At 43.0% G+C, this 27,917-nt stretch overlaps 1 protein-coding gene across 3 annotated transcripts in view; it reads right to left on the bottom strand.

Annotated features, from left to right (window-relative positions):
• Positions 1-27,917, bottom strand: part of LOC138656739 (UPF0462 protein C4orf33 homolog) — a 140,742-nt gene that overhangs the window by 10,643 nt on the left and 102,182 nt on the right. For all 3 annotated transcript variants that reach the window (XM_069743947.1, XM_069743949.1, XM_069743948.1), the window contains exon 3: positions 26,562-26,622. In XM_069743947.1, the coding sequence (XP_069600048.1) occupies positions 26,562-26,622 (61 nt within the window). The remainder of the gene's footprint in view (positions 1-26,561; positions 26,623-27,917) is intronic.

The raw sequence follows: 27,917 nt of genomic DNA, 5'->3' as shown, positions 1-27,917 counted from the left end.
GCTGCTAAGTAGCTGAATTCCTGCATTGCTATGAGCGCCGACCACAGGGTGGCGCTCATAGCAATCCGGCATCAGCAACCATAAAGGTCTCAAGGACCTCTATGGTTACTATGCAGAAGCATCGCTGACCCCCGATCATATGACGGGGGTCGGCAATGCGCTCATTTCCAGCCCGATGGCTGGAAGCGCCGGTTAAATGCTGCTGTCAGCGTTTGACAGCGGCATTTAACTAGTTAATAGCGGCGGGTGGATCACGATTCCACCCGTCGCTATTGCGGGCACATGTCAGCTGTTCAAAACAGCTGACATGTCCTGGCTTTGATGCGGGCTATCCCGTCAGGTCAGAAAGTGGTTAAAGTTTGCAACAAGCCACCTGGGAGACACACCAAACATGTGGAAAAAAGTGCTCTGGTCAGATGAAACCAAAATCGAACTTTTTGGCAACAATGCCAAATGATATGTTTGGCGTAAAGGCAACACAGCTCATCACCCTTAGGGTATGTTCACACGTTCAGGATTTCCATCCTTTTTTTTTCAGGACAGTTTTTTTAAAAAACTGCAGCTCTTGGCAGAAAACGCAGGTCCTTTTTTTGTCCTTTTTTGATGCGTTTTTGATGCGTTTTTTGATGCGTTTTTTTATCCTTTTTTTACTGTGTTTCCTAGGAAGCTTTTTAGGGCTAAAATGGCTGAAAATACCCTAACCCTACCCCTAACCCTACCCCTACCCCTAACCCTACCCCTAACCCTACCCCTAACCCTAACCCTACCCCTAACCCTACCCCTAACCCTACCCCTAACCCTAACCCTACCCCTACCCCTACCCCTACCCCTAACCCTATTCTAACCTTAGTGAAAAAAAAAATAAAAAATTCTTAATTTTTTTATTGTCCCTACCAATGGGGGTGACAAAGTGGGGGGGGTGTCATTTACTATTTTTTTATTTTGATCACTGAGATAGGTTATATCTCAGTGATCAAAATGCACTTTGGAGCGAATCTGCCGGCCGGCAGATTCGGCGGGCGCACTGCGCATGCGCCCGCCATTTTGCAAGATGGCGGCGCCCAGGGAGAAGACGGCCGGACGGACACCGGGACGCCGGGTAAGTATAAGGGGGGGGAGATTAGGGCACGGGGGGGGCATCGGAGCACTGGGGGGGGCATCGGAGCACGGGGGGCGGGATCGGAGCACGGGGGGGCAGCCACACTCCGCCCACGCACTTCCGCCCGCTCCCCCGCACTTCCTGCTGCAGCGGTTCTGCACATCAAATCGCAGTAAAACCCGCAGATATATTTTTGATCTGCGGGTTTTACTGCGATTTTGACCTCACAATGGAGGTCTATGGGTGCAGAACCGCTGCGGTTCAGGAAAAAGAATTGACATGCTCCTTCTTTTTTACCGCGGCTATTCAGCGCGGCTTTTTACACTAAATTCCGGATCATGTGCACAGCAGTGACTGTTTTCCATAGGGTTACATTGTTATGTACCCTGCATGGAAAACAGCTGCGGAACCGCAGCGGCAATACCGCTGCGGTTCCGCAGTAAAAAACGCACTGTGTGAACATGGCCTTAACACACCATTGTGGAAGAATGGGGTCAGTGGGTGCTCTCATCCGCTGGCCCAGCTGTCTTTAGCAAGACTGTATGGACCAGGGCTCATACCACTGAACGACCGCTCTATCTCCCGGTGGGCAATACACTACACAGACAACACAGGGTTAAGGTAAAAGTGTGGCAGTACTTTATTGAACCACAACACACAATAGCAAACAGAACAATCCCAGCAATTACCTCAAGATGACGCACATTACAGGGCCTCACCCTTCCACTGACTCGCTGAGATAATGGTAGATGTTATGTCAGAGCTCCCAGGGTTGCTACTCCATCTGTGGTATGCACACAGAGAGGAGGTAACGACAAGCGTAGGGAGATATCCGAGAGCAGTCATGTGTTCTTCAGCCAGGGCCGACAGACCCTCAGCTAAGATCCTGATGAGTCTCCTACCAGAAGAAAAGAAGTCTCTTTTATACCTGAGGTCTGTAAGCTATTTTTAGAATTACCCAGGGTCCTTCAGACCAACATCAAGATAAGGTAAACAATGGTGATGAGATCCATTCAATCTATTTGTACAGTCTTTCCCTCTCTGCTTTCTAAAGGTACCTTCACACTGAGCAACTGTAGAATGAGAACGACAGCGATCCGTGACGTTGCAGCGTCCTGGATAGCGATCTCGTTGTGTTTGACACGCAGCAGCGATCTGGATCCCGCTGTGACATCGCTGGTCGTAGCTAGAAGTCCAGAACTTTATTTGGTCATCAGGTCGGCGTGATTCGTCATGTTTGACAGCAAAAGCAACGATGCCTGCAATGTTTTTTCATGGAGCTAACAGCCAGCGAGAACGATAAGTGAGTCGCCGTTACGTCACTGGATCGCTCCTGCATCGTTCTGCTGTTGCCGTGTTTGACGTCTCCTAGCGACCTAAACAGCGATGCTGCAGCGATTGGCTCGTTGTCTATATCGCTGCAGCGTCGCTTAATGTGACGGTACCTTAAGTTTCCAAGCTGGTTCCAGAATATAATGCACTATTAGCATAACAGCACACATCAATAAACAAAGCTTAACACACCCTATGTACAGTCACTATTACAGACTTACACAGTATGTTAAATAGTATATCAGTTGGCAAGTCTGTCTTCTAGACCCACCAGACAAACACTTAAATTCACAAGCCAATAAACAGATCAAAAAATGAGTTCTTTTTGGTTTACAAAAACATGGTTGTCTGGGAAATTAAGATACAATCTGGCTTCTTCACAACCATCCCCACTGTCAAACATGGTGGCAGCATCATGGTTTGGGCCTACTTTTCTTCAGTAGGGACAGGGAAGATGGTTAAAATTGATGGGAAGATGGATGGAGCCAAATACAGGACCATTCTTGAAGAAAACCTGTTGGAGTCTGCAAAAGACCTGAGACTGGGACAGAGATTTGTTTTCCAATAAGACAATGATCCCAAACATAAAGCAAAATCTACAATTGAATGGTTCACAAATAAACGTATCCAGGTGTAAGAATGGCCAAGTCAAAGTCCAGACCTCAATCCAATCGAGAATCTGTGGAAAGAGCTGAAAACTGATGTTCACAAACGATCTCCATCAAACCTCACTGAGCTCGAGCTGTTTGCCAAGGAAGAATGGGCAAGAATTTCAGTGTCTCTATGTACAAAACTGATAGAGACATACCCCAAGCAACTTGCAGCTGTAATCGCAGCAAAAGGTGGCACAACAAAGTATTAAGCTAAAGGGGCCAAATAATATTGCACGCCCCTCTTTTCAGTTTTTCAATTTCCACAAAGATGTAAAATAACCAATAAATTTCATTCAACTTCACAATTGTGTTCCACTTGTTGTTGATTCTTCACCAAAAATGTACATTTGGTATCTTTATATTTGAAGCATGATATGTGGGAAAAGGTTGAAAAGTTCAAGGGGGCCGAATACTTTCGCAAGGCACTGTCTGTATATGAGGTAATAACTCTGGAACACTTCAATGGATCTCACTGATTGAGATTGTGTTTTGTGACATATTGCACTTCATAATAGAGGTAAAATGTATTCGATATGACTAGCGTTGAATTGTGGAAAACAAACAACAGCAAATATGGCCAAATTTTTGCAATTTTCAAACTTTTAATGTTTATGCAATTACAACAGAGATATGTCATACAAAATAGTTACCGTATATACTCGAGTATAAGCCGAGATTTTCTGCCCACTTTTTTGGGCTGAAAGTGACCCTCTCGTCTTATACTCGAGTCATTGTCAGCGGGGGGGTCGGTGGGGGAGGGGGAGCGGCGCGGTGACATACTCACCTGCTCCTGGTGCTGTCCCATGGTCTCCGGGAGCCGGCAGCATCTTCCTGTGTTCAGCGGTCACGTGGTGCCGCTCATTAAAGTAATGAATATGGATGCATATTCATAACTGTAATGAGCGGTACGTGACCGCTGAACACAGGAAGATGCCGCCGGCTCCCGGAGACCGTCTCACAGTGAGACGCTACCAGGGACCGTGCCGGGAGCAGGTGAGTATATCGGGGGGAGGAGAGCATTGCGCGATAGTCACCTTCCTCGTTCCACCGCTGCACGCTGCTGTCTTCCATCCTCTGCACTTACTGTTCAGGTCATAGGGCGCGATGACGCGATTAGCGTGTGCGCCGCCCTCTGCCTGAGCAGTCAATGCAGAGGATGGAAGACAGAGCGGCGCGTGGAACGAGGAAGGTGACTATCGCAAGTGCCGGGGGCCTGAGCGAAGAGAGGTGAGTATGTGATTTTTTTATTTTAATCTCAGCAACAGCTTATGGGGCAAATGTGTGGAGCATCTTATAGGGCCACAATGTATGGAGCATCGTATGGGGCCACAATGTATGGAGCATCTTATGGGGCCACAATGTATAGAGCATCGTATGGGGCCACAATGTATGGAGCATCATATGGGGCCACAATGTATGGAGCATCTTATGGGGCCACAATGTAGGGAGCATCGTATGGGGCCACAATGTATGGAGCATCGTATGGGGCCACAATGTATGGAGCATCGTATGGGGAATAATGTATGGAGCATTTTATGGGGCCCTAATGTGTGGAGCATCTTATGGGGCATAATGTGTGGAGCATCTTATGGGGCATAATGTATGGAGCATCTTATTGGGCCATAATGTATGGAGCATCTTATGGGGCCATCAACCTTAAAGGGACACTGTCACCTGAATTTGGAGGGAACAATCTTCAGCCATGGAGGCGGGGTTTTTGGGTTTTTGATTCACCCTTTCCTTACCCGCTGGCTGCATGCTGGCTGCAATATTGGATTGAAGTTCATTCTCTGTCCTCCATAGTACACGCCTGCGCAAGGGAAGATTGTATTGTGCAGGCATGTACTATGGAGGACAGAGAATGAACTTCAATCCAATATTGCAGCCAGCATGCAGCCAGCGGGTAAGGAAAGGGTGAATCAAAAACCCCAAAACCCCGCCTCCATGGCTGAAGATTGTTCCCTCCAAATTCAGGTGACAGTGTCCCTTTAATGCAGCATTGTATGGGGCAAATGTTTCTATGGAGCATTTATGGGGCCATTATTAACCTTTGTGCAGCATTATATGGGGCATATTTTATCATGGAGCATTATATGGGGCGTATTTTGTATGGAGCATCTTATGGAGCCCATCATGAACTGTATTATATGTGGCTCCTGATTCAATATGGATATTCAAAAACGCTTAACCTACTGATGTCTCAATTTTACTTTTATTGGCATCTATTTTTATTTTTGACCTTTACCGGTAGCTGCTGTATTTTCTACCCTAGGCTTATACTCGAGTCAATAAGTTTTCCCAGTTTTTTGTGGCAAAATTAGTGGGGTCGGCTTATACTTGGGTCGGCTTATACTCAAGTATATACGGTAATAAATATAATTTCTCAAATGTCTACTTTACACTGGCATAATTTTTTGACACAATTTTGTTTTCTTAGGAAGTTAGAAGGGTTAAAAATTGATAAGCGATCTCTAATTTTTCCAACAAAATTTACAAAACCATTTTTTTTTAAGGACTACATCACATTTGATGACATCACATTTGAAGTGAGTTTGAGGGGCCTTCAAATCCACATTCAATAAGTTTATTAACCTTTCCATTGCTTTAAATGAACTAAAACAATATTGAAGGAAAAAAATGACTTTTTTTTGTAAAAAAAAAAAAAAGTTACTTTAGCCTCCAATTTTTTAATTTCACAAGGATAACAGGAGAAAATGGAACCCCAAATTTGTTGTACAATTTTTCCTCATCACATATATACCCCATATGTGGGGAAAAAACACTGGGCGCACAGCAGGGCTTGGAAAGGAAAATGCACAGTTTGACTTTCTGGAAGCAAAAATGGTTGGAATCACGAACAGACGCCGTGTCACGATTGGAGAGCCCCTCATGTGCCATAAGAGTGGAACCCCCCCACAAGTGACTCCATTTTGGCAACTAGACCCCTCGAGGAATTTATATATGTGGTGAGCACCTTAAATCCCTAGGTGCTTCACAGAATTTTATAACTTAGACCCGTGAAAAAAAAAAAAAAAAAAAACACACATTTTTTCAACAAGAATGTTGTTTTAGCCTTTATTTTTACAAGGGTAACAGGTGAAAATGGACTGCAAAATTTGTTGTGCAATTTTCCTGAGTACGCCGGTACCACATAAAACTATTGCTTGGGTGTAAGGCAATGCTCGGAAATGAAGGAGTGATGTTTTGGAATGCAGACTTTGATGGAATCGTCTGCAGGCCTCATGTCACGTTTGGTGAGCCTCTGATGTGCCGAAAAAGTGGAAATTGCCCCACAAGTGACACAATATTGGAATAGATCTATTGTTTCCATGATATTTGCATTTTATAATGTGGTGGCATACGTAAGTTGTGTATAGCGCATCAGGTTGGCATATGTGAGTTGTGCAGAGTGCACCAAGTTGGCATGTGTAAGCTGTTTAAATCAGAAATAAATTAAGTGGTCCATGGACGGGTGGTACAGTTTGAAACATCCTTTTCTACACAGGCCAGGTTTGTCAGGGCAGGTGTCGCATTGCCAACTGATGCCCTTTCTTATCTCTCTTCTGAATCACACTCAGCACCTTTTTTGTGACCTTCCTTTCCTTGCTTTTCAAGGGACCTCACTGGGGAAATGTTGCCCTGGTATGATACGGGCACCTTCAGTTCCAGAAGTACTGGGGCCCGCTCCTTCCTGATTTCCAAATATCAGGGTCTACCTCCTGGAACTGAAGGAAGTTATAGCAGGAAAGGGTTATACATTGCCATCTGTACGACGTGCATGGCAAGCTTCTTATACCAAACCTTAGCTTTTCTCATTGGATTGCACGGCTGGAGGACTTATGAGATAGATCAATTCCCTCCATATTTTTATTGTACCCCGGTCTGGTTTGGGGACTTGAGTAGTACCTCAAACAGGGGTGGGGGTACTGACATCACCATGTATTGTGGTCAAGAAAAGGACATACCTTTTGTCCTTATACTAGACCACCAACATGTCGCTACATTGGGCTCTGCTCTTACCGTTTCTGAGCAGCTTCCCAATTAGCATCTCTTTAATTTTTGCAGACAGTACCGCATTCTGCGGTAGATCACGCAGAGAGGGATTTAAAGAGTGGGATGCTGGTATAAAAGTTATCTACATAGAGTTGATAACTTTGATTCATCAGTGGGTGCACCAGTGGGTGCACCAAATCTCACACAATTTCCCCATTTACTCCAAGAACAGGGGGACATTCTGGGGCTTGAATCCGGATATCCTGCTCTTCATAAACCTAAATCTGTGTGTGCACCCTGAGGAGGTACTCTCGCACAGCACTTAGTTTAATTCTGCACCTGAACCTCTTACTGGGAAGTATTGTTGGTATTTGAGCCTCCCCTTGAAATGTATAAGGGACTCATCCATGCAGATGTCCCTTTAGGGAACGTACACCGTAGCAAACTTGTTGCTCAAGTGATCAGTGACCAGCTGAACTTTGAAAAGTTGGTAAAGTTGGGTAAACTTGGGAGGACATTGTACATTATCGTTATAATGCAAAAATTTGTGGATAGGCTCAAAACGTTTATGGGTCATGGGTCACTGGAGTGTTGTATAAAACATCAAAATGCTGAAGTTCTGGATTCTTCACTATCCCCGTCTTAAGAACAAGGCCCAAAAACGTCTTCAATTCTACTTCATATACAGTGGTTCAGTTACAAAATGAAGTAGTGTTGTTTTGGGCCAAAAATTGCTGGGCGTATTAACTTGTCACGGCCACCATGAGGTTTACAAAATGCTCAGAGAAAAATAGACTTTGGAAAAAGTCTATTTTTATGATGCTGGTACTGTCAAATTTGCTTCCTGATTGCACCACAAAATCAGTAAGCTATGGCTCAATCTTCGGATGGTGTGGTCCATAGGAAGCCACTAATGGTGGCCGCTGCCTCATTTTCTGTCTTGGGGCATCTGCATAGCGATGCGGTATCTCTTGAGGAAGAGGAGGAGGAAAAATAAAGGAAGGTGACATCCTCTCCTTCACTATTGGTGTTGGAGGCAAGGAAGGCATATGTCTCCTTATCTGACTACCGTGTTTGAAACGTGTGGGACATTTTTTTCACGTGTGTGGTGTTTGTGTGTTCTAACTTTTATTCAGGTGTGTGTTTGGTGTAAACTTTATTTAGAAGAGAAAAAAAATCTATAAAGAAAAAGATAATAAAAAGAATATAAAAATTAGGTAAAATACTAAAAGGACATCAGGAAAAAAAAAATTGCTGAGCTCCCTCAACTATCTGACACGAACCCTGACTATATTCAGTAAAAAATACTGTAGCAGACCAATACTGTAGTATATCTTTACAGTCCCTAATGTAGCCCTACCAACTAACCTAAATTATTTTTATTTTATTCTTTTTTCATTAAAAAAACACAACAACCGGATGCTGATCAGTGATGTGCATCAAAAAATAGACAGGAAAGAAAAAGTCCTGGCCAAAAGCGAGCACAAACATTGATCAGTGATGTGCATCTGATCAGTGGCTCAGCGATTGTGATGTTAGATGTGGTGCAAAAGGGGGTAAAAACAAACAGGGAAAAAAAAGTCCCGGCCAAAAGAGAGCACAGGTGCTGATCAGTGATGTGCACTGATCACTGCTTGGTGGCTGCAGAAGCACACATGGATGTGGTGCAAAGGAAAGAGGGGGGGGGGGGAAATGGACAGGTGAAAAAAGTTCTGGCCAAAAGCGAGCAGCGCATCACTGATTAGCGCTTGGCGTGCAGGACACACGTAAAAAAAAAAAAGACAAAAACGGGCGATGAAGCACTGATCAGTGCTTGGAAGCAGAAGGGGCCGTGGGGAAGGGGTTAAGGAGAGGGGGAAAAGGGAGATTGGTGTGGATTAGGAAAAAATCAGGGATCGCCTTCTTTCATGAAAGCAGCAGAAGTGTTGGCAAAGTCTTGAAAAAGTCTGGCACCACAGGACACAGCAGATGTGCGACAAAAAAGCACAGTGACTGCCTTGCAACGTCTGCAAGCTGGAATGAGAAAGTGCAGGGCGGTCATGGTGAGGTTAGCCTGTGTCTCTGCACACTGATTGGACCAATCGGCGTTATCGTCTGATAGCACCAATCAGAGCTTGGGCTGGTTTTGCTGCCGTTACCTAGCACCAGCCTATGATCAGTGCTGTCACAGCACAGATAATAGGCTGGACCTCAGTGTTTCAGGCATTTTCATTGCCTGAAAATTATATTGCAGTAAGACTCAGCAGGCACCTTAATGCGATCACTGCGACTCCGGTCACGGTACTGCATTTTCGCCAGGACATCCCATATCTCCAAGGTGGGTACTCCTTCCTTTCCATGACACATGAGATACATCCAAGGCCGTGAAAGAATTAAAGGACTTTTACGTTAAGTTATCATAATCCATCAAATAGGTGTTAACTCTTAGATCAGTGACAATCCAACTGTTGCGCCCACAATTGGTCATGAAAATGGGGGACCATCTGATTAATACTGTGTAAGTTTCTCTTGTGCCAAAACAGCTCCGACCTTTAAAGGCAGGGTCTCCACAAGACTTTTAAAAGTGTCCTCTGGTAACTGGCACTAAAACATTAGAATCTGGGTGAACTTGGAGTTTACCGTAAGTAAAGAGCTTTGTCATGTTCCTCAAACAATTAGGGAATAATTTTGCCATGACAATCTTTATTAATGATTTGATAAATGGTACAATTTAAGTAATATACACTTTCCTGAAAAAAATTATTATCCAGCAGAATATTGTCCACAGCATTACATGGCCTCCACCGATCTCCTCCTCCCCGTGAAGGATGCACAAGCTTTAGGCCTACACATTATGCAAAAGAAATGTGATTTATCAGATTCTCACTACCTCCTTCCATTGCGTCATGTTCCAGATCTGATGCCAACATGCCCATTGTAGGGTTCTTTACCAGATGACAGGTATCAGTAAGGGCTCCTTCTTACTTGCGAGAAATACGTGCGAGTCTCGCATGTTAAAACCAAGCTCTGGCGCCAGCACTCCAGAGCGGAGCGTGAGGTTGCATAGCAACGCATGGAGCTGCACGCTCCGCTCCCAAGTGCCGGGACTCGCACGTATTTCTCGCAAGTAAAAAGGAGCCCTAATGGGAACTCTGGCTGATCTGCAGCTATGCTAACCCCATCAAACACAGCTGTAATGCTTTGGGTGTTCTGACGCCTTTCTAGCAAAACCAGCATTAACGTCTTCTACAATCAGTATTACAGTAACTCTTCTGTGGGGTCAGAGCACACAGGCTAGACTTTCTCCCACAGGAGTACATTAGTTTTCTTTGGTTGGTCCACTTTCCGTAGATACTAACCACTACTAGGAAGACTCCACAATACATGCCATTTTAGTAATGCTCTGCCACAGACGCGTAGCCATCATACTTTGGCTCATTTCAACAAACCTCAGGTCATTAATTTTGCCCATTTTTCCTGCTACCAACATATACATTTTAAGAACTGTCTGTTCATGTGCTGCCTAATATATCCTAGCCCTTGACAGTTGCCAATATCACAAGGTAATCAATGTTATTCACCCGTTAGTGATAGGAATGTTATGGCTGATCACTGTATGTAGCATATATATGACTTCGCTACATAAAAAGATAGAGTCCCATACATCTTTGCAAACATTTAAATATTTTTCTCCCTGAAATAAATCTATTTTTCATGTAAGACAACTTTTTAAAATGCAGTCATAGTCTATGTACATAAAAAGTACTTAAAAGATGTAGCAGAATGTTCAGATTTTTAGGTTCACCCACAAATACTGACATTTAATGACTTCCTATCTTTATTTCAATTTTTTTCCTTTCAGCAGGTTTCTGTGAGTGAGACCTAAGAAAGTCAGCACATTTCAAAAAATAATTAATATTTCTCCTGTCAAAGAGGACAAGCTGCAACCGGCACACGGTCACCGTACCCTCCTGTTTATCATTCGTGATATGAAAGACTTCAAGGGAACTGCTCGTAACTTCTTATTTGCTTAAAGGTTTATCGGCTCTTCTAGCAAATTATCAGGATGTAATTCAAAATATACAGTTTTCAAATAACAAAATAAAAATTCTGCACCAACATGTCTGTTTGTTCCATTCAACAAACAGTAACACCACAAAATAATTAAAAAAAGTGATGGGCAAAATTACATAGTGACCATCATTATTCAATGATCACGAGAATACATTGTCATTTTTAGATCAGTGCGGCTGATGATAGATGTAATCCGCATTGATTGTTAGGCCAGGGGTCACCGACTGTAATAGTTTAATAACAGTTCTATGGGGAAAAAACACCACATAACCAAATTCACAGAAAATGTACACACAGAAAAAAAATCTATATATATATAATTGTCTAAGGTCCACTTCCGTCTGTTTGTTTATAACGGAAATCCCGCGTCGCTGATTGATCGCACCAGGCCGGCCGCGACCAATTAGCGACAGGCACAGTCTGGCCGCGAATTGGCCCCTCCCTACTCCCCTTCAGTCAGCGCCCCCCGATAAGGCAATGTCTCACCCCATCCCGGACCCCTGCGCCCCCGGTTATCCCCAGTTTGGGTTCACGTTGGCGTACACTCGGGCTCTGCTGCCAGCCTGCGGGCCCGGCATGGCGGCTGGGGATCTGGAGCTCAGGCCCCGCGGCCCCGGGATAGGGAGGCAGCGGGAGGCCGCTCGCAGGAAGAGAGGGGCGGCCGCACACAGCATAGCCAGGCCGAGATCACAGGCTTCTGGGACTGATGGTAAGGAAAGGACGGGCGGCGCCTCCAGAGCACAGCGACCCCTGCAGGCCGGAGGAAGGTGGCGCCGCAAACTGCACTACAGGCTGCCCGAACCCCCGACATCCTGCACCCCAAACCCCCAACATCCTGCAACCCGAACCCCCGACATCCTGCAACCAATCAGCAACAGGTGCAGTCTGCCCACAAATTGGCACGGGAGTTGAACCACGCTTCGCTGATTGGTCGCGCCTGGCACGGAATTTAACCCCCACTCACAGCGCGACGTTCATACATATATACATATTCTAGAATACCTGATGCACTAGAATCAGGCCACCATCTAGTACTATATAATTAGGTTTAGTAGAAAAATTCACAAACTTTCTACAATTTGCAATAAACCAAACAAGAACAATATATATATATGGTAGTTTAATAATGTTATTCTGTAAATTTAATACAAATGATACTTTAATGACTACTACATTTATTCACCCCCTTCATGAGTCAAACAAATACAGTAGCAGGGGGTGGCGCTGGGTGGGGTGGCAGAAGCTTCAGATCTATGGCCTTAGGTCAGAGTCAGAGTCCCACTACCGTGGAATACGGACGAGTGCTATTCGAGAAAACATCGCATAGCACTCAGCCCAGTGTTAATCTAAGGGACAGCTCAAATCAGCATTTATTTTCTCAGCCGCATTCGACATGAGTGTAAAATCGCAGCGTGCTGCAATTGTCACCGAGACTCGCCAATGCAAGTCTATGGGTGCGAAAAAAAAAATTGCACCGCACTCAAACTATGCGACTGCTGTCCAATTTTTACGCACCGGTGTCCTTGTAAAAGCCGACAATTCATGCGCCGCATACAGTAAAATGACACTGACAGGTTAGAATAGAATAGACATATACACATACAGGTGCATCTCACAAAATTAGAATATCATCAAAAACTTACTTTATTTCAGTTCTTCAATACAAAAAGTGAACCTCATTGTTACAACCGGTCCGTTTCCTGTACCTCCAAGGGGTCTCTGTCAGGACTCCCGCTCTATGCCGGCTCCACGCTATCTGAATGCAGCCTCTGTCCCTCCTTCCTCTCCAGCTTCCTGGCGTGCGGCCAGCAGGTTCCCAAGCAGGGTTCTTAGGTCGCACGTGCGCTCGCTCGCTCCCGGTCTCATAAAGAGAGTGTGCAGTTTCCAAAAGTTGCCTCTAACCAATAGAGTGTGGCTGGCTACTATTTCCAGCTCCTTCACCATAGGGAGGACGCTGGAGCAACAAGTATTCACTGTTGCTAACTTCCGATTCCTGTTTCTGAAGTATCTGCCAAGGACTCCGCTTACACTATTTGTTTCCACAGATCCGCTGTATCCGTTACCCGGTTATTCTGGACTGCATCCGCACTATCTACGCTGGACCCGTCTAGTCCCGCCAGTCTGCCTGCCACTCCTCCAGCCTACGCCAGTACTCCCGGTACCAGTTTCTACTCGAACACCCGGTATCTTCTGGTCAGCTCTGCAGCATCCACCAACCCAGCTGCTCTATCTGTTCCGCCATGAGTACAGGGTCTAACTGAAGGTAGCAACCGTGTCCTCCGGGCATACCATTCTGGTCCTGTTCGAGGGGACTTACTACGGGTATCTGGGGCTCACGCAGTAACACTTCCTTTGAGCCCCCTGGACCGTGGTATAATGGTTCCACATTTAAATTCAATAAATACGAATGTGAACTTCTACATCTGTGCCTCCGTTTCCGCTCGTTACACTCATTATATAGAGTCATTACAAACAGAGTGATCTACAGTTCTGGCAAAAATGAAGAGACCACTGCACAGTTTTATAAAAATTAGCTTCTCTACATGTCTGGCAGCCATTCCATTCCAGTGTCAGTTGAATTACAACCAAAGTACAACTCATTCTACTAAATGTGCTTCTGATTAGGTGATCACCTGAACAAAATCTTATTTAACGAAGGAAAGTATAAAACACACTGCTGTGGTGTTCACAAGTGCTAGTAATAGCCCAAAAGTAATAGGAATGAAATAACTTTTAACCATGCCAAATGAGTTGAAAAGAAAAGCCTTGAGTGAGGAAAAGAAGGGCTCAATTCTGGCTTTACTAGCAGAGGGACACAGCAAGCATCATGTTGCATCCATCCTTAAAATTTCTAAGACGGCAGTCCATTACAACAAGGTCAATCAGCAGACATTGGGGACAACAAAGTTTCAAACCGGCAGAGGGCGAAAATGACTCTCCACTGACCGGGATGACAGTCATCTTATTCGAATGTCACTCAGTCACTGCAAGATGACATCAAGTGACCTACAAAAGGAATGGCAAATGGCAGCTGGGGGTGAAGTGCATGGCAAGAACAGTTCGTAACAGGCTCCTAGAGGCAGGCCTCAAGTCATGTAAAGCTAGAAAAAAGCCTTCCATCAATGAGAAGCAAAGGAGAGCCAGGCAAAAGATTGCCAAAGACCATAAGGATTGGTCCATAGAAAACTGGAGTAAGGTAATCTTCTCTGATAAGTCTAATTTTCAGCTTTGACTAACACCTGGTGATCTAATGGTTAGACGGAGACCTGGAGAGGCGTACAAGCCACAGAGTCTTGCACCCAGTGTAAAATTTGGTGGAGGATCGGTGATGATCTGGGAATGTTTCAGCAAGGCTGGAACTGGGAAGGTTAATCTTTGCAAAGGAAGTATGAATCAAGCAGCATACAAGGTAAAAAAAACAGTTGATTCCTTCTTTTCAGACAATGTTCTGCAACTCTGAGGACTGTTTTTTCCAGCAGGACAATGTGACATGCCACACAGCTAGGTCAAACAAGGTGTCGATGAAGGACCACCACATCAAATCCCTGTCATGGCCAGTCCAATCTCCAGACCTGAACCCCATTGAAAACCTCTGGAATGTAATCAAGAGGAAAATGGATAGTCACACAAGCCATCAAACAAAGAAGAACTGCTTAAAATTTTGTACCAGAGGTGGCATAGGGTCACCCAAAAGCAGTGTGAAAGACTGGTAGAAAGCATGCCAAGATGCATGAAAGCTGTGATTAAAAATCATGGTTATTCCACAAAATATTGATTTCTGATCTCTTCCTGAGTTAAAACATTAGTATTGTTGTTTCCAAATTTTTTGCATTATTTGAGGTCTGCAAGCATTGCATTTTTTAGTACCGTAATTCTGACCATTTCTCCTTTTCAGAAAATAAATACAAAATGTATTGCTTGGAACTTCAGAGACATGTTGTCAGTCGTTTATAGAATAAAAGAACAATTTACATTTTACTCAAAAATATACCTATAAAGACAAAAATCAACTATATATACATATACATACACTGCTTAAAAAAATAAAGGGAACATAAACAACAGAATATAACTCCAAGTAAATAAACCTTCTGTGGAAACAAGTTGTCCACTTAGGAAGCAACACTGTTTGACAATAAATTTCACATGCTGTTGTGCAAATAGAATAGACAACAGATGGAAATTATTGGCAATTATCAAGAGACACTCAATAAAGGAGTGGTTCTGCAGGTGGGGACCACAGACCACATCTCAGTACCAATGCTTTCTGGCTAAGGTTTTGGTCATTTTTGAATGTTGGTTGTGCTTTCACACTTGTGGTAGCATGAGACGGATTCTACAACCCACACAAGTGGCTCAGGTAGTGCAGCTCATCAAGGATGGCACATCAATGCGAGCTGTGGCAAGAAGGTTTGCCGTGTCTGTAAGCATAGTGTCTAGAGGCTTGAGGCGCTACCAAGAGAAGGCTATTACACCAGGAGATGTGGAGGGGGCTGCAGGAGGGCAACAACCCAGCAGCAGGACCGCTACCTCAGCCTTTGTGCAAGGAGGAACAGGAGGAGCACTGCCCGAGCCCTACAAAATGACCTCTAGCAGACCACAAATGTGCATGTGTCTGCACAAACCATTAGAAACTGACTCCATGAGGATGGTCTGAGTGCCCGACGTCCACAGATGGGGGTAATGCTCACAGCCCAACACCGTGCAGGATGCTTGGCATTTGCCACAGTACACCAGGATTGGCAAATTCGCCACTGGCGCCCTGTGCTCTTCACAGATGAAAGCAGGTTCACACTGAGCACATGTGACAGAGTCTGGAGACACCTTGGAGAGCGATCTGCTGCCTGCAACATCCTTCAGCATGGCAGGTTTGGCAGTGGGTCAGTAACTGTGTGGGGTGGCATTTCTTTGGAGGGGCACACAGCCCTCCATATGCTCACCAGAGGTAGCCTGACTGCTATTAGGTACCGAGATGAGATCCTCAGACCGCTTGTGAGACCATATGCTGGTGTGGTTGGCCCTGGGTTCCTCGTAATGCAGGACAATGCCAGACCTCATGTGGCCGGAGTGTGTCAGCAGTTCCTACAAGATGAAGGCATTGAAGCTATGGACTGGCCCACCCGTATCCAAGACCTGAATCCAATTGAACACATCTGGGACATCATGTCTCTAACCATCCACCGACGTCACGTTGCACCACAGACTGTCCAGGAGTTGGCGGTGCTATAGTCCAGGTCTGGGAGGAGATCCCTCAGGAGATCATCCGCCGCCTCATCAGGAGCATGCCCAGGCATTGCAGGGAGGTCATACAGGCACGTGGAGGCCACACACACTACTGAGCATCATTTCCTTGTCTTGAAGCATTTCCACTGAAGTTGGATCAGCCTGTAAATTTATTTTCCACTTTGATTTTGAGCATCATTTTAACTCGACCTCCTTGGGATATTAGTTGTGATTTACGTTGATCATTTTTAGGTTTTACTGTTCTCAACACATTCCACTATGTAATGAATAAAGATTTACAACTGGAATATTTCATTCACTGATATCTAGGATGTGGGATTTTAGTGTTCCCTTCATTTTTTTGAGCTGTGTGTGTGTGTGTGTGTCACTGACATCTACAGTTAGGGCCAGAAATATTTGGACAGTGACACAATTTTCGCGAGTTGGGCTCTGCATGCCACCACATTGGATTTGAAATGAAAACTCTACAACAGAATTCAAGTGCAGATTGTAACGTTTAATTTGAAGGGTTGAACAAAAATATCTGATAGAAAATGTAGGAATTGTACACATTTCTTTGCAAACACTCCACATTTTAGGAGGTCAAAAGTAATTGGACAAATAAACATAACCCAAACAAAATATTTTTATTTTCAATATTTTGTTGCAAATCCTTTGGAGGCAATCACTGCCTTAAGTCTGGAACCCATGGACATCACCAAACGCTGGGTTTCCTCCTTCTTAATGCTTTGCCAGGCCTTTACAGCCGCAGCCTTCAGGTCTTGCTTGTTTGTGGGTCTTTCCGTCTTAAGTCTGGATTTGAGCAAGTGAAATGCATGCTCAATTGGGTTTAGATCTGGAGATTGACTTGGCCATTGCAGAATGTTCCACTTTTTGGCACTCATGAACTCCTGGGTAGCTTTGGATGTATGCTTGGGGTCATTGTCCATCTGTACTATGAAGCTCCGTCCAATCAACTTTGCAGCATTTGGCTGAATCTGGGCTGAAAGTATATCCCGGTACACTTCAGAATTCATCCGGCTACTCTTGTCTGCTCTTATGTCATCAATAAACACAAGTGACCCAGTGCCATTGAAAGCCATGCATGCCCATGCCATCACGTTGCCTCCACCATGTTTTACAGAGGATGTGGTGTGCCTTGGATCATGTGCCGTTCCCTTTCTTCTCCAAACTTTTTTCTTCCCATCATTCTGGTACAGGTTGATCTTTGTCTCATCTGTCCATAGAATACTTTTCCAGAACTGAGCTGGCTTCTTGAGGTGTTTTTCTGCAAATTTAACTCTGGCCTGTCTATTTTTGGTATTGATGAATGGTTTGCATCTAGATGTGAACCCTTTGTATTTACTGTCATGGAGTCTTCTCTTTACTGTTGACTTAGAGACAGATACACCTACTTCACTGAGAGTGTTCTGGACTTCAGTTGATGTTGTGAACGGGTTCTTCTTCACCAAATTAAGTATGCGGCAATCATCCACCACTGTTGTCATCCGTGGACGCCCAGGCCTTTTTGAGTTCCCAAGCTCACCAGTCAATTCCTTTTTTCTCAGAATGTACCCAACTGTTGATTTTGCTACTCCAAGCATGTCTGCTATCTCTCTGATGGATTTTTTCTTTTTTTTCAGCCTCAGGATGTTCTGCTTCACCTCAATTGAGAGTTCCTTTGACCGCATGTTGTCTGCTCACAGCAACAGCTTCCAAATGCAAAACCACACACCTGGAATCCACCCCTGACCTTTTAACTACTTCATTGATTACATGTTAACGAGGGAGACGCCTTCAGAGTTAATTGCAGCCCTTAGAGTCCATTGTCCAATTACTTTTGGTCCCTTGAAAAAGAGGACGCTATGCATTACAGAGCTATGATTCCTAAACCCTTTCTCCGATTTGGATGTGGAAACTATCATATTGCAGCTGGGAGTGTGCACTTTCAGCCCATATTATATATATAATTGTATTTCTGAACATGTTTTTGTAAACAGCTAAAATAACAAAACTTGTGTCACTGTCCAAATATTTCTGGCCCTAACTGTATATATCTATGTGTATATATCTATTCTATCTATTGTATTGTAACCTGTCACTCTGTGATTTTACTGTAGGTGGCACATGAATTGCTGGTTTTTATTCTATTATATGTATATATATATATATATATATATATATATAAATATATATATGTGTGTGTGTGTGTGTGTGTGTGTGTGTGTGTGTGTGTGTGTGTGTGTGTGTGTGTGTGTTTTGACAAATATTTCCTTTGAAAATGATGTGTAAATGACAGAGAATTGCTGTATGTAAAAGCTCATGTTAAAATTGCATTCGGATGTAATTCGGATGCTAGGTGTGAGAAATCGGATTGTACTCACATGACACTTGTATTAAACTCGTGTGCCTCCCGGCAGGGAGACTCGTGACGATTTTTCATACGAAGTGCATCTCCGGCCTTATTCAAACACTGATTTCTCAGTAATGGAGGAACAGACTGGCCATATAAAGCTATTGCTGGTCTTGTGAAAGAGCTACATGCACATATAAATAGTTTGGGGCTGAAATCCTGCTGACGACGGGTTCCTTTTAAGACTACGTTCCCAATTGTTACATTTTTGATGTTGCATAATTTTTCTGTCTTACAAAATGAATGAATTCTTTAGAAATCTCATGCCTACTGTGATTTTTTTTTGTTTTTACGTCACCTAAACTGACCTGCAGAGTGAATTTTAATTCTGCAACATTTCAATTTCTCTTGCATTAAATGTGCGTTTTACTTATGAAATTTCCTCATAGACTTACATGAGATGAGGAAACTCTGCAGATAAAAAAAAATAAACGCATTGCATTTCTGATTTGGGTTTTTAAGTTTTATCAAAACGAAGTAACAAGAAGATTTCAAAACAAAACAGCTTTATTTAAAACATGATATTGTAAAAAGATATAAAACGAGAAGCCATAAATAACGCATGTAAAAAAATGCGCTGAAAAATACAATGAAAAAATGCAAGTAAGCCAATTTTGCTAATTAGTTCAGAAAATCCACAACAACAAATTTGAGCCGAACACAAATACTCAACGTAGCCTTAATTTGTTCTTGTTCGATTGGTATATCGCAAACAGCAGAAAGTTTGTAATTTTTCCAATTAACCTAATTTCCAATGGAAGATAAATAATATTTATTGCAACTGTGTAAGTGCACAAGATAAATACCCTTCAACATGGATAGCTTGATTGTACCATAGGGTCTGTGTGAATTGAAAGGAGGTGGGGGGGATAGGTTTGATCCATGAGCAAACCTTATATAAAGGAAAAGAGAACAAGTGAAGACAACAAATGAGACATCGAGCAAGAATTCAAGGAATCAGGAGGAGGGGTTATCAGAAAGTGCCCACGTGAAAAAATGATCACACAAATTGTACAGGACAATTTTCCATGTAGGCCTGTTATGATGTGGCCATTTTTCTTCTGTGCATACATGTATGCTTTTTTTTTTTTTTTTTTTAAATCTGTGTGGACTTTCTTTGCGTTTTTTTTTTTTTTTTTAACAGAGCACTCTTTCTGTGCTCTCCCCACTTATGGCACCTTCCCAATTCTTCTTGGGACATCACCTCACGATAATTCAAAACTAATGTGATTTCTTTCTACCCCTTTCATCTAAACCTGATGATTAAATTTCAGTCTATGGTGATAAATAATAATTTTATTTACAGTTAGGGCCAGAAATATTTGGACAGTGACACAAGTTTTGTTATTTTAGCTGTTTACAAAAACATGTTCAGAAATAAAATTATATATGTAATATGGGCTGAAAGTGCACACTCCCAGCTGCAATATGATAGCTTCCACATCCAAATCGGAGAAAGGGTTTAGGAATCATAGCTCTGTAATGCATAGCGTCCTCTTTTTCAAGGGACCAAAAGTAATTGGACAATGGACTCTAAGGGCTGCAATTAACTCTGAAGGCGTCTCCCTCGTTAACCTGTAATCAATGAAGTAGTTAAAAGGTCAGGGGGGGATTTCAGGTGTGTGGTTTTGCATTTGGAAGCTGTTGCTGTGAGCAGACAACATGCGGTCAAAGGAACTCTCAATTGAGGTGAAGCAGAACATCCTGAGGCTGAAAAAAAAGAAACAATCCATCAGAGAGATAGCAGACATGCTTGGAGTAGCAAAATCAACAGTTGGGTACATTCTGAGAAAAAAGGAATTGACTGGTGAGCTGGGAACTCAAAAAGGCCTGGGCGTCCACGGATGACAACAGTGGTGGATGATCGCCGCATACTTAATTTGGTGAAGAAGAACCCGTTCACAACATCAACTGAAGTCCAGAACACTCTCAGTGAAGTAGGTGTATCTGTCTCTAAGTCAACAGTAAAGAGAAAACTCCATGACAGTAAATACAAAGGGTTCACATCTAGATGCAAACCATTCATCAATAACAAAAATAGACAGGCCAGAGTTAAATTTGCAGAAAAACACCTCAAGAAGCCAGCTCAGTTCTGGAAAAGTATTCTATGGACAGATGAGACAAAGATCAACCTGTACCAGAATGATGGGAAGAAAAAAGTTTGGAGAAGAAAGGGAACGGCACATGATCCAAGGCACACCACATCGTCTGTAAAACATGGTGGAGGCAACGTGATGGCATGGGCATGCAAGGCTTTCAATGGCACTGGGTCACTTGTGTTTATTGATGACATAAGAGCAGACAAGAGTAGCCGGATGAATTCTGAAGTGTACCGGGATATACTTTCAGCCCAGATTCAGCCAAATGCTGCAAAGTTGATTGGATGGCTGTCATGATCCCAATGGCAGGGGATCACAAAAGGACAAGCACAAAAAACAAAACAAGCTCTAGGGTGATGGAAACTGAGCTGACCGCGATCCTGAACCTCAACACACAACTAGCTGTAGCCGGGGAACGTGCCTACGATGATTCCTAGACGTCTCGCGCCAGCCGAAGAACTAACTTTCCCTATTAGAAGAAACACAGACCTCTCTTGCCTCCAGAGAAACACCCCACAGAAATAGCAGCCCCCCACATGTAATGACGGTGAAATGAGAGGAAAGCACATACGTAGTTATGAAAACAGATTCAGCAAAATGAGGCCCGCTAAAACTAGATAGCAGAGGATACAAAAGTGAACTGCGCGGTCAGCGAAAAACCCTACAAAAAACCATCCTGAAATTACTTGAACTCATGTTCCAACTCATGGAACATGAGTAGTAATATCAGCCCACTAGAGCAACCAGCAAAAAGGAATCACATATCTGCAAGCTGGACTAAGACAAAAATTAAGCAAAACGTGGAACAGGAAAATCAAAAACTTAGCTTGTCCTGAAGAATACAGAAGCGGGAAGCAGAGGTAACAAGACACACTGATTACATTGATAGCCGGCGAGGAAATGACAAGAAAGCCAGGTTAAATAGGAAACTCCCATATCCAGATAGAACAGGTGGACACCAGAGACCGCAGAGAACACAAGTCACCCAGTACCATCTGTAACCACCAGAGGGAGCCCAAAAACAGAATCCACAACAGACGGCGCTTCATAGTACAGATGGACAATGACCCCAAGCATACAGCCAAAGCTACCCAGGAGTTCATGAGTGCCAAAAAGTGGAACATTCTGCAATGGCCAAGTCAATCTCCAGATCTAAACCCAATTTAGCATGCATTTCACTTGCTCAAATCCAGACTTAAGACGGAAAGACCCACAAACAAGCAAGACCTGAAGGCTGCGGCTGTAAAGGCCTGGCAAAGCATTAAGAAGGAGGAAACCCAGCGTTTGGTGATGTCCATGGGTTCCAGACTTAAGGCAGTGATTGCCTCCAAAGGATTTGCAACAAAATATTGAAAGTAAAAATATTTTGTTTGGGTTATGTTTATTTGTCCAATTACTTTTGACCTCCTAAAATGTGGAGTGTTTGTAAAGGAATGTGTACAATTCCTACATTTTCTATCAGATATTTTTGTTCAACCCTTCAAATTAAACGTTACAATCTGCACTTGAATTCTGTTGTAGAGGTTTCATTTCAAATCCAATGTGGTGGCATGCAGAGCCCAACTCGCGAAAATTGTGTCACTGTCCAAATATTTCTGGCCCTAACTGTACATAATGTCAACATATTCAACAGAATAATACATAATCAACAGTTACTGGAGGACTGAGGGACGTGCTCACAAAGCTTACAATCTATAAGGTATGACCATAACTCCAAGCAGCACATCCAAGCAGAACCACTAGCCAGAATCTTTGAAAAATCCTGTAGAACAGGAGAAGTCCCAGAAGATTGGAGAAGGGCAAATGTCCCTGTCTTCAAAAAGAAAGAAGATGGAGTCAGGAAATTGCAGGCAAGTGAGCCTTACTTCTATACCAGGAAACAGATTTGAACAGATTATTAAACAATATGTATGCAAGTACTTGGATAAGAAGACAGTAATTTACCAGAGCCAGTATGGGTTTGTAGTAAAAAAGTCATGCCAGACTAATCTGACCATAACTGGCTCAAAGAAGAGTAATAAATGGTTGCACATCCAATTGGAAGAGTGTTTCAAGTGGGGTACCACAAGGCTCTGTCCTGGCCCCAGTGTTGTTCCACTTTTTTTTTATAAAAGATCTAGATAAGGGAATTGAGGGTAACCCGATCAAATTTGCAGATGATGCAAAGCTAGGAGGGATTGCTAACAGTAGAAAAGATAGAGAAAGGATACAGAAGGATCTAGATAAGCTTGAACAATGGGCAGCCACAAATAAAATGGTATTTAACAGTGAGAAATGAAAGATTCTACTTGTAGGTGAGAAAAATGAAAATGACATCTACATAATTCGAGGCATAGAATTAAGCAACAGCACATGTGAAAAAGACTTGGGTATACTAATGGATCACAGACTGCACGTGAGTAAAAAATGTGATAGAGCAGGCAAAAGTACAGTCTAGATCACGTGAAGTAATAATCCCCCTCTGCTCCTCCTTGGACAGGCCGTGTCTGGAACACTGTGTCCAGTTCTGGGCACCACATTTAAAAAAAAAAAAAAAAAGACATCGAAAAACAGGAGCAAGTTCAGAAAAGAGTGACCAGGATGGTGAGCGGACTGCAAAGTATGTTCTACAAGGAACGGTTAAAGGATCTGGGAATCTTTAGCTTGCAAAAAAGAAGGCTAAGAGGAGACTTAATAGCTGTCTACAAATATCTGAAGGGCTGTCACAGTGTAGAGGGATCATTATTCTCATTTGTACATGGAAACACGAGAAGCAATGGAATGAAACTGAAAGGGAGAAGAGACAAATTAGATATTAGAAAAAAAATTGACAGTGAGGGTGATCAATGAGTGGAACATGCTGCCACAAGAGGTGGTGAGTTCTCCTTCAATGGAAGTCTTCAAACAGAGGCTGGAAAGACACCTGTCTGAGATGGTTTAGTGAATCTTGCATTGAACAGGGGAATGGACATGATGACCCTTGAGGTCCCTTCCAATTCTAATATTCTATGATGATGGAGCAGAACGATTGCTTGCTGGGGGAAGTGATTTTTAAGCGGGCTGAAAAAACATCAGATGAAACAGACATGATGACCTAAATTCACTAAAGAGGTTGGCCACTACTGTACATGTCGCTTCCATGTGAGATAACCGCCGTAGCACAGCACATGGGATTGTGGGAAATGTACTCAGAATGGAGCAGAGGACTCTGATGGCTGTGATAACAGAGCTGGTGCTAAGGCACAGGAAGCAAGGCAAAAAAACAACAAGAAACTTTGCAGAAAAAGTGTATGTGGTTGTTTAGGGGGCATTAAACTTAAGAATGTGGCGAAACCTGTAACTAAGTCAAGGCAGTGGACAATCTGTAAGGAGTTATCCGATTTTGTGAAATACCAGCCAAAATGATGCAGAGGGCGTGATATTTTAGCAGCAAAAAATTGTTCCTGTAATTTGGCAAATCTAACAAGTGACAAGAAAAATGCCTGAGGTCTTCAAATACAACAGTTCGTGTCAGATTCACCATGTGGTTGAAGAGGGAAAAGAACTGCTGCCATTTTTATTTCCTATTTCGGCGCTAGCATTACACGTTGTGCTGCCCCTTTACTGCAATGGTTTTTGAGAGGAATAGACCACCAGACACAGTGATGTCAGGGTGCCAGTAACAAATGTCACCATTCTGGGGAATTACACACCTTACCACGACGCGGTCTCCTTCTCTATCACGCATGTTGCTCAGCAGTACTGACACTGCGGCACAAGCAGTTTTTATTACAGCTCATTTTCAGCTCTGCGAAACTTCAGTAGCATCCTAACTGCTGCTGATTAAACACTGCTTAAAGTGCTCAGACTGATTTATGCCCTGACAATCATTGCCATTAAATCGAAAAAACAGCTTGTCAGGATAAGTAAGAAACTTAACCAGTTGTATTGTCTTTTAAGAAGTCAGAAAATGAGAGCAATGGGATCTAGATGCCCAATTTCGGCATTTTTCCTGTAGGAATTGGCCATGGCACACTTTGAAGGTCGAGAACCCGTCATCTTCACTACGTTTCTTAAACACTATATGTATTTGAACTCCATATGTGCCCATAACTATGAAAATCAGAGGCACTATGCTAATCAGAGGCACTATGCTAATCAGAGGCACTATGCTAGGTCACTTCAACATGTAGACCAAGAGGAACAGCAGGGAGTAAAGGGGTGAGCATGAGAATTAGTGTAATGCATTGGCACGTTCCATCAGCCATGACAGTGGTCTATTGCTGTAGGTCAAAAGAAGGGGCACGGCTTCTTACCTGCCGGCATCTGCGGCTCTTTCTTTTGATTTGTGAACCTGTCTTGTAGCGCATGATGCACATATAATGTTCAGACAGGCCGACTAATCAAAAGATGAAATACTAATCTGATATTAAAGAAATTTGCACCAACTCTCATGCTCACTCTTTTACTCCTTGTGGGATCCAATCCGGTAACCAGGGCTTCATATGACGATTTTAAGTGGAATCTGTACCCAAGTTTTGCTAAGCCAACTGAGAGCAGCATGAAGTAGGGGCAGAGATCCTGATTCCCGGGATGTATTACTTGCTGTATTGCTTTCAGAAGTTTCGATAAAATTCCTGTTTTAATTCCTGCGGATCTACCAGTTCTCTGAATAACCCAGCCCACACCACTTATTGGCAGCTTTCTGTGTACACTGTGCATAGGCAGAAAGCTGCCAATCGGTGGTGGGCGTAGAGTAATATGGAGGTCATGATTATGGAGAAATACTTGGTGGCAGGAATACTAGTCATCTACTGAAAATTTCAAGCTCATAAAACTGAGATTTTATAAAAATTAGAGTAAGCAGCCCAGTAAGTGACACTTCACTGGAATTTCGATCTTTGTCTCTATATTATGCTGCTCTCAGATTAAGGAACAAAATCTAGGATAAATGCAAATGAGCAAACACCCTGCAGGAAGTAGATAAATAAGTACTAATAGTACGTGTCAATAACCGGGTACTTATCTGACACTATTTTCATCAATAGAGTGTAACAGCAGCAACAAGGTGAACCCAATCGGGATGGTCCCTAAAAAGCCATCCCACCGCGACAAGGTGAACCCAATCGGGATGGTCCCTAAAAAGCCATCCCACCGCGACAAGGTGAACCCAATCGGGATGGTCCGTAATGCTTGTAGTTCACCCATTACATGCCAGCAGGTCTCAAAATCAATGGGGATAGAGCATGAACTAGACCGGACTGTTTCAACAACTGCCCATGGAAATCTATATAAAGATGCAGCGTCCAAAAAGGGGGAGCCGCACCCCTATTTGTACAAAAAACAAGAAAGTAAAGCAAAACCGAAGCAATGGGCCGGCGCACCTGTTGGTATAGGTGCAATATGTAGGTGCACATTCACACTGGTCATGGTCAGTTATTCGCCACAGTGTGACTGTGCACCTATATATTGCACTTATACCTACAGGTGCGCCAGCTCATTTCTTGTTTTGCTCTCACATTAAGTGTCAAAAACTCAGTGACAGATTCCCTTAATGATAATAATGAATGCAGCAACTGTAATAATATTAAAACTGCTATAAAAGTTACTGTACATCAACTAGATCCACTTACTGTGATGCCTCCCTGGTCACAATGTTAGGAGTCCCGTCTGAATACACCTAACAGGAAATATTTCTAGAATCTGAATAAATTGATTTTAAGGAAAAACATACTTACGGGCCAAGTTCAACTTCCAAATATTGCTCCTTTTCAGAGTTAAGGAAAAAAGCTTCAACAACTGTAAAAAAAAAAAGAAAAAAGAAAAAGCATAATATTTGATGATATAATATTAGAAAATGGCCAACCCTTGTTCACGGTCGCCCACTGAAGTGAAATATGCAGGGTCTGTGCAGTCCTATTGATGACCGCTTGTCTATGCCACGGACGCTCCTCCGGGAACATCTGAGCCTAAATCCAAACATGGACCTGGAAGCTCCTCAGCACCCGATCTCTGCATATTGCTAGGATCAGTTCCGTTACCATTACAGTAGACCATGCAATACATATAGCCACAATTACAATTATATTTATGTGTTTCTACACTTTACAAAATCAACGAGCTGTTCTGTTTTTCACCTTTCATTAGCACACACGTCGCTCTCTATTAGATCACATTTCACAAGTTGGTTCTTAATAAGTTATTACACCGTAATAACGTAAAATACATCGTGATGTCACATACGTTTGATGCATTTGGTCTTAACTACTGTTGTAAGTCTCCTCTAATTAACGGATAGGAATGGAAATGTGTTATGTTCGTTAGTGCTGGTGTGATCAGGGCGCTTTTACTATTCAGGGGTGTTTCTGCTAAACGTTGAGATTTAGAGAATTCGTCAGGCAGCCCCATTATATAAAGCGCACAAGGAGGGCACCATCCAAAATATATAGTATTTAAAGGGATCTACCTGCAGCTAGTCTGTAGCAATGAACAACATCAACAAAGAACAAGAAGACTTGCACAAAACGCAGGGATCACCTTATAACAAATATTTGTATTATTGCACACCAAAACCCGCAACAAATACATTTAAAAACATTGAAAATAACATTATCGCCGCTTAGTGTGGTTACAACCAAACAGGGACATCATATGGCCCAATGTCACCAAATGATCAAATATAAAGAGTCAAGGGGTTCCAGAAGTTGGACACCAAGGGAATACAATTGAAAATCACATTAACATTTTCCAACAACAACAATTGCTGTGTGGTAATATGATTATTGATTGGCACCAAATACCAGGGGGGAGAAATTATGACCATAGAATAGTTATTGGGCAAATAGGGCACTTCAATGTCCTTCATCTTCATGAGGTCTATGATGCATGGGGTTTTCTGAACCTTCTTATACTTGCAGTATGAGTGGTAATGTATCTTGGATGATGTATGACTGGCCCTACTGTGGCCTTAGGGAGAATTTTGTCAGGGGTTGTTTAATGGGTATTTAACCTGGTATTGGTATGCTATAATATCCCCTTTAACTATTCTATGGTCATAATTTATTCTCCCTGGTATTTGGTGCCAATCAATCATA

Source organism: Ranitomeya imitator, chromosome 1, assembly GCF_032444005.1.
Source record: "Ranitomeya imitator isolate aRanImi1 chromosome 1, aRanImi1.pri, whole genome shotgun sequence".
Taxonomy (NCBI): domain Eukaryota; kingdom Metazoa; phylum Chordata; class Amphibia; order Anura; family Dendrobatidae; genus Ranitomeya; species Ranitomeya imitator.
The sequence above is the reverse complement of the archived record's forward strand: the minus strand, read 5'-3'. Positions and strand labels throughout refer to the sequence as shown.